Here is a 14171-nt window from a genome sequence, read left to right as displayed (position 1 = left end):
GCCCACTCGGGGCAACAAAGATCGCACGTGATGCAACTAAGACCTGACAGCCAAAATAAAAAGTAAATAAGTAAATAAATATTAAAAAATGACACAGCCAAAAATAAAAATTAAGTAAATAAAAAAGGGGAAATGATAGCTTCTCTGAGCCCCCAGGAGGCTACTGCTGTGAGCAGAGTGCACATAGAAATACTGAAATGGAGCAGAGCCCTTTGGGCCCTGGGACAGAGCCCCCGCGTGCTCTGCTGAAGTGCCCCTCTGAAGTACCTAGATCAGAGTATATGATACCTGAGTGGTTTTACAGGTATGAACACCCCACCAAATGGGAGAAGCTAACTACTTAACGACCATGAGCACATAATACCCAGGCCTACTGGAGCCTGAGGACTGATAATGCTAACCCGTGACACTGCGCTGTGAGCTCACCAAGCTCACAGCTTGTCAACCAAGTTGTGCACAAGCTGGTCATGTATCCTGCGACCTCCCTCACCCTGCCTTTAAAACTGCTTTGCTGAAACCCTTCAGGGCACTCAGGCTTCCTGAGTATTAGCTGTCTGAACTCCTTGTGTGGTGCCTGGCAATAAACACTGTATTTTCCCTCACCACAATCCCGTGTGTCACTAGGATGGTTTTACTGTGCCAGGGCAAGTGAACCCAAGTTTGGTTTGGTAACAATACTACAACATGTATGAATCTTAAAATAATTATGCCGAGTAAAAAAAGAACCTTAAAGAAGAAAACATACTGAATGATTTCTAAAAAATTTTTAGATAATGTAAACTAATCTTTGATGACAAAAGCAGATGAGCAATTTGTTTGGATAAGTGGAAAGGAGGGAGTGGGGTGAGGTTAGAGAGGGCAGGGGTCAGGGAAGGGATTACATAAGGTCAGGAAGAAACATTCAGGGCTGATGGATATGATATGTTTCATTATCTTGATGGTGGTGATGGTTCCACTGTTACATACCTAAAACTTACCCAGTGGTTGTTCAGTTCTTTAGTCACATCTGACTCTTTGCGACTCCTCTTTTTGACTTTGAAAGAAGTTAAATATTGCTGAAATTCAGCCTCTGTTCACAGGTGCTGAATAGAAACGTGGAGACAAGAGTTTTTGGTGAAACAGGAAAGAGTAGCTTTAGTTGCTTTTCCAGGCAAAGAGGGCCATGGTGAGCCAGTGACCTCAAGACTGTGACCCACTATAGTGTTTCAGGAGCAGGCTGTTTCAACCAGTCTACGGTCTATGTTCCTGAGGTTGGCAGTTTTCATTGGGAGGGGGGTTTGCTTCTGGTAAAAACAATTTAGGAGTGTGTGTCGGGCCTTTATATCTTTAAGGGAACTGTGAGTTTGGTAATTCTGTTTTGTGACAGAATTATAGTCTAAATTGTTCCCAGTTGCCTAGCCCAACAACTATCCTTGTTTCTACATCTTCACATTTCCCAATCATTAACTCTTGAGTCAGCATTTCACTTCAAAAGACAAGCACACGGGGGCTTTTACAGTTTCCTTAATTGTTGACCTGTGATGTTTTGGAGGCTATGGGTACAGTGGCAGCATTCTAGATGTGGAAAGATTAAAGAAAGCAGGAGGTGTTGAAATTAGGCTTGGAAAAGTAAAATATAGTCCAACTGTAGGGAAACCTGTAAGAAACTACACTGAGGAATTTGAGATTTGAGAAGTGTGGTAAATGATTTAAACATTTTGAAGAGAGCAGCATAATCATTAGAATATAGGAGGGACTGGAGTATGGAGAGCCTCAGACAGGGAATAGACTAGATCTGGGCTAGAGTATCAGCAGTAGGAATAGAAATCTTACAGCTTATGTTGGGGAAAAAGGAAATCAAAGATGCATGAAGACTAGTGACACCATCAACAGAAAGAGGGAAGAGCAGGCAAGTGTTTGGAAAAGAAAATAATGAGATCAGTTTGGGCCATATTAGGTTGCTTCAAGGTACTCAGACATCATCCCAGAGCAGGCCAGTGGATTACAAGGAGCACCCAAAGACTGTGACTTGAGTGCAGCTTTGAGGAAGCTTTGACGCTCTGTAACTAGGCAGTTGTTCCCACGGAAAAGCCTGTGAAAAGAGGACTAAGGACAGACCCATGAGCACAACACCTCTTGTTCAGTCACACAGAACTCTGACTTTTCCTTAGATACAGCATTATTCCTCTTAATTTTTAGTCTTTCCCCACTCCGTAATGTTATTCAAAAAGATATCATGTTGAATGGCACAAAGCTTTGGGTAAGAATTGCAGAAATACTTAGGATCTATTTAGTCATTTGTAGGGACTGTCATTATTTTTTAGTAATGTTTTCATTCAAGGATTATTACTTTTTCTCTAGTTGAGTCATTTCAGTTGATAGTGATTTTCAAGGCTTAATCAGCTGCAAAGAACTGAAATTATGCTTTTACTATATATGTGCGTGCAATGGTTTTCTGAAATTTCTACGATAAAGAGAATATACTGAAGTTTTTACGAGTCTGCCCATTTTTCATGATCGTGAAGGTATCAGGGAGAGGGGAAGGCGGAGGTGCTGAACTGTGGGGAACAGAAGCGTCTGAGGCGCAGAGCATTACTGGACAATAGACGCCATGGTAGCATCCAGTCCTGAGTGAGTGGGGGCCGGTGAGCAGAGAGAGGATGATCAGCCAGAGCCAGATAAAGGAGAGGCCACATTCCAGAGCCCTTCTCTTTGGTCTGGTTTCCACTGCTAAATCCATGATTATTGCATCCAACCTGACAACCAAACGGCTTAGAATATATAGGAAATTGTTTTAACTCTGGTAGGCCGGAGGAGTAGGTTACCTTTTAAAGCAAACCCATCAGTAGCTACAGTGCTTGCAAATGCCCTCTGAATCCACGTACCAGTTTGGCTGATGGAATGATGCTTACAGACAATCTGACTAGGACCCCAAGATGTCTTTGTTCCTCTGCTGCTTCCCCAGTTTTTGTCCACTTCCTATTTGCCTGATGCTGTTTTAGCTTTTTTCAGTTTCTGTATGCGTTTGTTCTTCTTGGCCTTTGAAATCTGAAATTCTGAACAGAATTCTGTTTGTTTTACACTGAGAATATGTTCTATTTATTGTGTTTTTAGCTCCTTTATTTCCCTCCTTGATTGCCCCGACTTGTAGCATGCACTGTAACTATAGGTTTCAAACACAAAAGAGGAGATATAGGAAGGAAATATGTCTTTGAGAGGGGAAAACTGTTTTCTTTCCCTGTGTCTCCGGGCACACGTTCACAGGTACTCTACATGATCAGACTTTACCAAGCACCCTCCTGCAACACATACATGAGGTCTCAGGCGCACTGTCGGCATGCACGGACGAGCGAACGTTGACCTTCTGGACTTCTTATAGAGTGTTAAGGCAGGCTTCTGTCTTTTTGCTGGAGGCTCTGTGCTTAAGAGTATGGACAGTATTTAAGGTTTTATGAATCTTCCCTTCGTAACAGAAGTCTGACCTGCAGTCTAAGGAAGAGGAGTTAACATCCTTTAATTTTTTTAGGCTCTGAAGAAAGCTGATAAGCAAATTTTGGAGCCCCTGATGAATCTTGAGGTGACAGTGAGCAGAGAGTACCTCAGCCCTGTCCTAGCAGACCTGGCACAGAGAAGAGGGAACATTCAGGATATCCAGTCTCGCCAAGACAACAAAGTTGTTATTGGATATGTTCCCTTAGCAGAAATCATGGTAGGTACTCTGTGACTAAATCTACATATTTTACATAAATTGCTTGAGAAATCCGAGGGATTCTATCCGCACGGGTGTGGATGTGTGGGGGAGGGCTTTCCAGTCCTCCACAAAGTTTGAGCTGTGCTCTACCAAAATGTGTCATCAGCCTCAATGACCGTTTTCCCATGCTGAGCACTTATCTACTTCTGCTATTGCTGGCTCAGCCAGTTCTTCCTGTCATTCTTTTCCCCACCAGCCTCTCCTGCTCTAGGACAGGCGTCTAAGTGCCAGCAGAGTCTTTACCAAACGCTGGGACTGGGGAATGCTTCTGAAGCATACCCCCGCTCCTGGTTTTCTGTCCTCCACGGTACTTACCAAATTTTTCCTGATAATGGTCAAAAGATGTGCAGGGAGAGATTTGAGGCTTAACTTTGCAGAGCTAACTAACTTAAATTATTTTGATTAGGGTTATTCAACTGTGCTTCGAACATTAACATCAGTCTCAGCTACTTTTGCCTTAGCTGTCTAATTATCAAGCCATGAATCCTCAAGACCAAAGTACGCTGCTCAGCCAGAGACATGGCCTGTCCTAAGTCCTTGGAGGGAAACTCAGGAGCACCTACCTACTTCGTTTTCAGTAAGAACAATTTAAAAGAGAACTTGAACAGGCGGTGGCACAGGTGGCTGCTCATCCTACTTTAGAGCATGAGAATCGTGCTCTGATGTTGACGGCTAATGTACCTGAGCTGTTTTGTGTATCTAGTAAATTATTACTGTTGGTAGTTAAGATTCAGTCTTTTGGAATACACTGAGTGATAGATATCACAAGGTTTTTGGTTGGTTGATTTTACGCTTGTCTCACAAGAAAGATGTCAGTCTTCTATGGAGGTTCAATAAAAAGATATTTTATTCAAAAACATGATTTTTAAAATCAGGTTGATTGTAGTATGGATGACTGTGGGCTCTTTTCCCATATCTTTCTTCTGTTTCAGCTGGTCTTTACATTCCGCCCTCATGCTCACAATATCCAGTAAAGAGAGGTTGTGCAGCTATTCCTCGTCTGTAGGACAAGTATAAACAAAAGATGTTTTAGATTGATATAATTCATGTCTGTCTTAAGAAACTTAGTAGCTCAAGTCAGAATCACTAAACCATACCACAGATTACTAAAGAGAGATTCATAGTTAATGGAGAAACAGTTGCCAATTTTTCCTGATGAGATCACTACTTGTTAGGTATATACATTTCTGTTTATAGCAAAAAAAAAAAAAAAAAATCCCAATAAGCTAGCTAACACTGCTGCTGCTGCTGCTAAGTCGCTTCAGTCGTGTCTGACTCTGTGCGACCGCGTAGATGGCAGCCCACTAGGCACCTCCGTCCCTGGGATTCTCCAGGCAAGAATACTGGAGGGGGTTGCCATTTCCTTCTCCAAGCTAACACTAAAGAAGGTAAAAAATCACCCTGTACTTCACAGTGTCCTAGCCTGACAAATAAATGTGTCTTACCCGACCATTCTGCAGCGGTGTCTTGTTAGCCTCCTGTAGGCATCCTCTAGGTCTGTGACTTCTTGGTGACTCCAGAGTCTCTCACCAACAGCACTCGCCCGAGGCCTAAAATTTAAACCACACATCCCCCAAGGCAGTTTACATTCATGTTTTCTTCAAGAAGCAAACCACACACTTGGGCAAGTTTGTAGTGCTTTCCCGCTTGGGTGGAGAAGAGAAACTGAGGCCCCTTAGTCCACATGTTCTCCCTGAGGTTCCATACCATAATCTTGGAGTAAGGTTAGTTGCATCCACATACTCTCCCCATATGCAGGCTTCTCCACCAATGACGAGCTGTTTCTGTTCCGGAGTACCTAGATTACAGTCAGTGGTGTGAGTGAGGTGGTTGCAACCTGAGGCTCACACACAGAGGCGGCGCTGGCTTCTGGTGTTAGCCTGGGGCAAGGCTTCTCCCTGGGAGTCAGGAGGACCTTGGGAGACGTTCACAGCTGTGGCACAAAAAATGGTGGCAAACTTTATTGCCGCAACTGATCCCGTGGTTCACAGAGTATTTGTTAGTGTGTGTCGACTAATGTAGCAGGCCAATAGTAAAGAGACCATTTTATTTTGGTTTTCCGCAAACTTCTTTGGACACCAGCACTTCCCCTGGTTGCCTGTGAACAGTGTGCCAAGGAATGCAAGCTGGACTATGCTCGTGACCACCACTCCTGCCTTCAGTACCTATCTTTTGGTATCAAAGAGACTAGGTATCTACAGTAATTACGACTTCTTGGTTCTCAGAAAATGCTTTTGGAGAAACAGTTCCTCACAGACCTACAGTTTTGAAACTTTTTAAACACCAGAACACTTTTCCTCAAAGGAAATTGTATATTAAAGCCTAGTGTACAAAACTGTGTACACTGGACAAAGCAGAACTGTTATATGGGGTTTGAGAGCCTAGAGCCCCACCACTCAGACATGCCCACCCCCAAGGATGCCTCCTCCTTAGAACCCGGAAGCCACCGAACAGGACGCGATCCCTACTTAGGTGTCACATCGCAGAGGAAACTCAGAGGAGAGACAAGGCTCCTGCAGTCAGGCCTCTTTGAATGCATAGTAACAAGTCTTATCAGTGTAAGGGAATCTTACTTTAGAAGTTCTTTCATTTAGGAAAGAATACAATTTCTTTCGAAGCTTACCAAATGGCTCAGAGGTTAAAGTGTCTGCCTGCAATGTAGGAGACCTGGGTTTGATCCCTGGGGTGGGAAGATCCCCTGGAGAAGGAAATGGCAACCCACTCCAGTATTCTTGCCTGGAGAATCCCATGGATGGAGGAGCCTGGTGGGCTACAGTCCATGGGGTCGCAAACAGTTTCTTTCACAAAGTTTAAAATGATACTGAGTTCAGTCTGTTGGATTATACACAAGGAAAATCAAGGATCAAACATAAAAGGAAGGATAGTAGGTGGTACCTAGGTAAAGATTCCCTGGAGGGAGGGGAGGGTTTGTAAAACCTAACACGTCAAGCAATGGTGGTTGCTTCACTTACCCGCAAAGTTAAGAGGCTTCACAGAGTAGTACTGTCTCCAGTCTTCTCCATAACTGATCAAATCTAAGTACCAAGGAGCAGAAAGGATCACAGGGAAGCCAGCTGCTGTAACTTGACTTAGTTTCATAGGAAAGTTCTGCTTTTTCCACACTTGAACTACTGTGCCTGGTGTAAGCTATTAAAGTTACATATGAAATATGTATTAGGTCTCGCAGCTACAGGAGATGAAATTAAAAGTCTAAGGCATTGTAGCTAATAACTTTTCAAGATCCTTGAATAAAGCAATGTTTTCTTCTTTCCCCTTTCCTCTTTGAGGTAATATCTAATGCTATTTGTAATAACAGGGGCGTAGACATTTCATCAAACCTTTTAATTTTTTACCTTTTGTCTATATACAATACCATGTAGGTGTAATAAATTAAGGCTTTAGTCCCATTTCTACCACACTATTTTACTTACTTTGGAACTTACAGGATGCCACTAACACTTCTGGAAAGATAATACAAGTAGCTGGACTTTCAAATTTTCAGTTGCCCCAAAGGAAAATAAAGAATTCTGATTATGTCAGAGAGAAATGCCATTTAAAGTAAAAAGTATACTTGACAGTGATACTTAAAACAAAACGAAGGTTACCTTAACAGCAATAAAGACTCATTCTTATCTGTTTGTTTTGCCCTTCTGAAAAAAAGGAACATTTTTCAAAGTACTTCAATTTGTTACTAAGAATGAGATGGAGAGGGAGGAGGGAAGATGGGAGAGATGAGAAGGAGGCGGCACTGAAGAATGAAGTAAATGGAAGAAATAAATAAATACCATCATCATTGGTGTCGGTGTGTGGCTCTTGCCTAACAGCAGCTTAAATGGAAAGGTAAGCTAACTTCCCCCAACATTACAGGGAAAGCTTAGGGTTCCTTCCATCCAAGGTGTTAGAGTATTAAGTCTCATATTATCAGAACCACACGCAGTATTAGTAACCTCTCACCTCGCCTTCATCATCATAAACCTCTTGCCAGACTACGGATCTCTTCTTCATGGCTGAAATCATATCCAAAACCCTACCATTGAAAAAAATTACAAAGTTATTTCAGATCACAAACTTAGCAATGTGTGTGTAAAGAATGCACATTTTATACCAAAGACTGCAACACTGAGAGATGCCTTTCAGTATGTGCGTGTGAAGCCGCTTCAGTGTCCCACGGTCTGCGACCCCATGGACTATACAGTCCATGGAATTCTCCAGGCCAGAAATTTGAAGCGGGGAGCCTTTCCCTTCTCCAGGGGATATTCCCAACCAGGGATTGAACCCAGGTCTCCCGCATTGCAGGCGGATTCTATACCAGCTGAACCACAAAGGAAGTGCCTTTTTACATAGGTAAAGCAGTGCTTAAAAATATTTAAAAAGTATGTAACCATATGCATGCATGCTCAGTCGTGTCCAACTCTTTGTGACCCCATGGACTGTAGCCCGCCATGCTCCTCTGTCCATGGGATTTTCTAGGCAAGAATACTCGAGTAGGTTATCATTTCCTCTTCCAGGGGATCTTCCCAACCCAGGAATCGAACCCACATCTCATGCAGTGCAGGCAGATTCTTCACTGCTGAGCCATGGGGGAAGCCCATGAAACCACATGTGCCCCGTGAAGTCGCCAGTAATTACTGTCTGGCTCTTTACAAAATAAGTCTACTACTTTTTACCATAGGGCAGCACTGTCTAGTAGATCTTTATCTTCAGGGATGGAAATGTTCTTTATATGCACTTTCCAACATGGTAGCACTAGTCTCATGTAGCTGTTGGCTCCTGAACACGTGAAATGTGGCTAATGTGACTGAGGAACTGAATTTTTAATTTTCTTCAAGTATAATTTAATACAAACAGCCACATGCGGCTGTGGCTGCCACATCAGACAGCACAGGTATAGAGTAAAAGCAATGCTGGAGTTGACAAAATGAATTCCAGGAGCTAGACGGTGAAGCCTTCGCAGGGTAGCCTGGGTTTTCAGCTGAGTTCACAGAGCAGATAACTGCTACCACCCTATGTCTCAACAGTCACTGCAAAAGGATTGGAGTTACCATGTTATTGATTTAAAGAGAATAATGGGTATTGCACCCTCCTTTATGATTTTTCATCTGTACTTTGTGTAACAAAGATTATAACATGTACACTTTGAAAAGGAACAGAGAGAAAGTGAGAAAATAAAGTAGTACTAAATAAGAGCTTAAACTTTTACAAAAGGCACTGATGAAATAAAAACAAGTAGGCTTTTAATAACTTACATCTGCATATAGAAAGATTGTAGTTTCTCAATTTTGCCAAAGCGTTTGTTCCTCATGAAACGCAGGACTGCTGGATTGGACTTCCTTAAACAAAAACAGCGATAAAAATTTCATTAAAAGTTCAATATGCCCAATCTTTTTAAAGCAACATATAGCTCCAACATCATTTATACAGATGGAAATCTATTAAAGTTTGTAAAGAGTAAAATAAGCCTAATTATGCCTAAAATAAGTCTAAAATTTAATTATGAGTTATGTTAACTTTCCACTGCAATTAATTTTTTTAGAAGCTGATATCCTGTAAAAATGGCTTTCCCTAAGCTCCCATGTCTTTCTTCCATCTAAGTCTATTTGCACAGAAGACTTTCACTAGAAAAATCTCTCCCACTTAATCATTATCCTCTTCACTAAAGCTATTCTTGTTCTCTATTTAGTTTCTTTTTTAATTCCCATTTTCTTCTGCATCTTAATTCTCCTTCCTACAGGCTTCTGTCAATAGCATCAGTATGTGAACTCTGTAAACAATTCACCGTCTTAGGAGCTGCGGTCCCAGGTTAACACCTCACAGAGATGTTCCCCCAAGTCTTCCCTTTTCCCAGGGACACCTCTACACCAACTTCAAAGATAAAAGGTTTTAGAAAAGTGGAGGAGGGGGGCAGTTAACAGATTTTCATACCAACAATTAAAATTTACTTCATCTCCTCCCAGATGAATGAATTCATCTGGAAACACAGTACTAATTTCTTTGAAAAGTTTAGACAGGAAGCTGTAAGTTGAATTCAATATAGGGTTTATAGGTCCAAAAGTCCCAGATGGCTCTCTCGCATGATAACATGGAGTCAGGAGGTCTTCCTGGCCTAGAAGGAAACACGGAGAATCTTTTCTGAAGTAGTAGTTCAGTCACAAAGACAAGGCTTTGCACATGATTATACTACTTTATTTTGTTGAAGATATATGTTATACAGAAAAAGATAAGCATGTTTACTCAGAGTTACTTTGGTAATTTCTTCAGAAAAGAAAAGGGAGAACTGATTCCTGAATACTGCCCCTGTGCCACCATGCTTCCGTTTCCATCAGCCTCTCTGAGATTTTACCCGTTTCAGATACTATCTCAAATACTGGTGGCTGGTGGTTTAGTCACTAAGTTGTGTCCGACTGTTGCAACCCATGGACTGTAGCCCGCCAGGCTCCTCTGTCCATGGGATTCTCCAGGCAAGAATACTGGAGCCAGTTGCCATTTCCTTATCCAGGGGACCTTCCCGACCCGGGAATCGAACCTCGGTCTCCTTCACTGTAGGCATATTCTTTACCAACTGAGCTACAAGGGAAGCCCCATCTCAAATATTAAAGGCTCCCAAATCTTCAGCTTGCCCCAATCCTTTTCCTCAAGTTTCAAACCGTATTTCAAATTCCCTGCTGGACACAATTAGCTTCCCTTCAAATATAATCCAACAGGGCTTCCTTGTGGGTCAGAGGTAGAGAATCTGCCTGCCAATGCAGGAGACACAGGTTCGATCCCTGGTCTGGGAAGATCCCACATGCGGAGAAACTAAGCCCATGCACCGCAACTTCCGAGCCCACCTGCCACAACCAGTGAGTAGTCCCCGCTCACTGCAACTAGAGAAAAGCCTGTGTGGCACCAAGACCCAGCATGGCCCAAGATAAATAAAATAAAAAATACAATCTAACAGAAACTAAATTCTCTCCCCCAAACTCCCTCTGTAGCTTCCTAGTTTTCACATTCTGGTAAGCCAGTCACCATCCCACCAAGTCTCTCGTCCCTCTCTTGCTGGAGTCAGTCAGTTGCCAAGTTCTATGGATTGTATTTCCAGAATGTCTCTCAGTTCCATACATTCTTTGCCATCCCTGTTATCAGCATTCTGCTCTCAGACCTTCACTTCCAATCTGTCACTTTCACGTAGGGCTCCCTACACTGAGGCTCTCTCCATGTCCCTCTTCTACTCTGCAGCTTTCACTGGCCTCCATGTGTCCTGATGAAGCGCAAACTCCTCACCCAAGGCCTACCATGCTACTTTTGCAGACTCATTTCCCACTATTCTCCAGGTCTATTCTAATAACTTTTATTGAACAATCATAAATGCTAGGTGCAGTGCTATGTGCTTTATATTCATTTTTTAATCTTCAAAAAACATGACATGATGGCTATTATTAATACACCATTTTAGAGATGGGAAGTCTGAGAATGAGATGTTCTATAACTTGCCCAGGGTCACTCAGTTTATAAATGCCAGAAAGTGAAAAGTGAAAGTAATATTCACTCAGCTATGTCTGACTCTTGGTGACCCATGGACTATAGCCTGCCTGACTCCTCTGTCCATGGAATTCTCCACGCAAGAATACTGGAGTGGGTTGCCATGCTCTTCTCCAAGGGATCTTCACCTCCCAGGGATAAAACCTGGGTCTCCTGCATTGCAGGCAGATTCTTTACCATCTGAGCCACCAGGGAAGCCCATAAGTGTCAGAAATAGGACTCAAATCCCAGGCAGTCTAGCTCCAGAAGCAGTTCTTAAGCACTCAGTAGTAAAGAATCTGCCTGCAATGCAGGAGACCCCAGTTCGATTCCTGGGTGGGAAAGATCCCCTGGAGAAGGGACAGGCTACCCACGCCAGTATTCATGGGCTTTCCTGGTTGCTCAGATGGTAAAGAATTCACCTGCAATACGGGAGACATGGGTTCATCCAGGCGTTGGGAAGATCCCCTGGAGAACAGCATGGCAACCCACTCCAGTATTCTTGCCTGGAGAATCCCCATGGGCAGAGGAGCCTGGGGGCTACAGTCCATGGGGTCACAAAGAGTGGGACACGACTGAGAGGCTAAGCACAGCACAGCACATACTGCTCTCTCCTGTGCTGTCCTCCAGCTAAATGCCTGTCCTTCTACCGGAAACAAGAATATATTCTTTGATCTCTCAAGAACATTTTAGGTGTTACTTCACTCATGTAACTGTTTAACTTACTTTTCACATTCTACTTGTTGTAATCATTTCTTGTTTTCTTTTATCCCTTGTGTTTATACTTTAGGCAATGCCTAGATACAGTGACCTGCTCACAATAGACATATAGTAGTTATTGAATTACAACCATCAATAGTGCTACCTTTGTGCAAATCACAAGAACGAAATGAGCAAACACCAAGTCATGAGATGCAGGAGTACACGTGTTCACTTTTAGCAACTCATAAAACACACTCCTTACCTTTTCCCCAAGATGCCGTATGTCCAGGGCTATCAAATTCTGGCAGGATGCGAATCCCTCGTAATCGGGCATATTCAATCACTGTACGGACATCGTTTGGTGTATACACATGAGACAAAAAATAGCTTCCCTGCGAAAGTCACATTTATTAAAATTAAAATGTATGAGCTGTTTATGGTTCTGTTTGTATTTTGGTATCTGCCAGCAGACTTTTCAAGTATTACAAAGTATTAAAGTCTTATTTGATGTTGGATGGCTCATTTAAATTATCTGTTTACTGTATCTTATCAGTAAACTCTCAGCATACTTTGGGTTAACTCCAGATTTACTGACAGAACTATCTATTGACAGAACCAGCACCTTGTTTTAGCAATGTCTACCATCACGCAGCGCACAGAGCACGGCCGAGAGGAGCTACCCTACGTCCGAGGTCAGGGGCAGAAGCTGGGAGGACCCCATGCCCGAGGGGTGGGAGCCATGAGGAGTTACCCACGTCCAAGGTCAGGGGCTGCAGCCGAAAGGAACTACCCTGTGTCCGAGGTCAGGGGCGGTGGCCGAGAGTGCCAGGCTGCGACAGCGCAGGAGCAGCCGAGAGGAGCTACCCCCCGCCTGAGGCCGGGGCGGCAACTGAGAGGAGCAACCCCACGTCCAAGGAGTGGTGGCTGTGTGGACGCAGGAGGGCCTACAGGAGCTATTCCACGTTCAAGGTCAGGAGGGGCGGCAGTGAGGAGATAGCCCTCATCCAAGGTAAGGAGCAGCGGCTGCGCTTTGCTGGAGCAGCTGTGAAGAGATACCCCACATCCAGGGTAAGAGAAACCCAAGTTAAGACTGTAGGTGTTGCAAGACGGCATCAGAGGGCAGACACATTGAAACCATAGTCACAGAAAACTAGTCAATCTAATCACACTAGGACCACAGCCTTGTCTAACTCAATGAAACTAAGCCATACCTGTGGGACCACCCAAGACGGTCCAGTCATGGTGGAGAGGTCTGACAGAATGTGGTCCACTGGAGAAGGGAATGGCAAACCACTTCAGTATTCTTGCCTTGAGAACCCCATGAACAGTATGAAAAGGCAAAATGATAGGATACTGAAAGAGGAACTCCCCAGGTCAGTAGGGGCCCAATATGCTACTGGAGATCAATGGAGAAATAACTCCAGAAAGAATGAAGGGATGGAGCCAAAGCAAAAACAATACCCAATTGTGGATGTGACTGGTGATGGAAGCAAGGTCCGATGCTGTGAAGAGCAATATTGCATAGGAACCTGGAATGTTAGGTCCATGAATCAAGGCAAATTGGAAGTGGTCAAACAGGAGATGGCAAGAGTGAACGTCGACATTCTAGGAAACAGCAAACTAAAATGGACTGGAATGGGTGAATTTAACTCAGATGACCATTATATCTACTACTGCGGGCAGGAATCCCTCAGAAGAAATGGAGTGGCCATCATGGTCAACAAAAGAGTCCAAAATGCAGTACTTGGATGAGATCTCAAAAACAACAGAATGATCTCTGTTCGTTTCCAAGGCAAACCATTCAATATCACAGTAATCCAAGTCTATGCCCCAACCTGTAATGCTGAAGAAGCTGAAGTTGAATGGTTCTATGAAGACCTACAAGACCTTTTAGAATTAACACCCAAAAAAGATGTCCTTTTCATTATAGGGGACTGGAATGCAAAAGTAGGAAGTCAAGAAACACCTGGAATAACAGGCAAATTTGGCCTTGGGATATGGAATGAAGCAGGGCAAGACTAATAGAGTTTTGCCAAGAAAATGCACTGGTCACAGGAAACACCCTTTTCCAACAACGCAAGAGAAGACTTTACACTTGGACATCACCAGATGGTCAACACCGAAATCAGAATGATCATATTCTTTGCAGCCAAAGATGGAGAAGCTCTATACAGTCAACAAAAACAAGACCAGGAGCTGACTGTGGCTCAGATCATGAATTCCTTATTCCCAAATTCAGACT

The 14171-nt window shown here is 43.3% G+C and overlaps 1 protein-coding gene across 2 annotated transcripts in view; it reads right to left on the bottom strand.

Annotated features, from left to right (window-relative positions):
* Nucleotides 1-4559: 4559 nt before the first annotated feature.
* LOC133233451 (beta-hexosaminidase subunit beta-like) overlaps nt 4560-14171 on the bottom strand; it is a 34128-nt gene continuing 24516 nt past the window's right edge. For both annotated transcript variants that reach the window (XM_061393260.1, XM_061393261.1), the window contains 8 exons: nt 12192-12321; nt 9653-9833; nt 8977-9060; nt 7685-7757; nt 6703-6877; nt 5438-5528; nt 5176-5280; nt 4560-4730 (listed from right to left, as the gene is read on the bottom strand). In XM_061393260.1, coding sequence (XP_061249244.1) covers nt 4670-4730; nt 5176-5280; nt 5438-5528; nt 6703-6877; nt 7685-7757; nt 8977-9060; nt 9653-9833; nt 12192-12321 — 900 coding nt within the window. In that variant the 3' untranslated portion in view covers nt 4560-4669. The remainder of the gene's footprint in view (nt 4731-5175; nt 5281-5437; nt 5529-6702; nt 6878-7684; nt 7758-8976; nt 9061-9652; nt 9834-12191; nt 12322-14171) is intronic.

This window comes from Bos javanicus, chromosome 20 (assembly GCF_032452875.1).
Source record: "Bos javanicus breed banteng chromosome 20, ARS-OSU_banteng_1.0, whole genome shotgun sequence".
In the NCBI taxonomy this organism is placed as follows: Eukaryota; Metazoa; Chordata; class Mammalia; order Artiodactyla; family Bovidae; genus Bos; species Bos javanicus.
The sequence above is the reverse complement of the archived record's forward strand: the minus strand, read 5'-3'. Positions and strand labels throughout refer to the sequence as shown.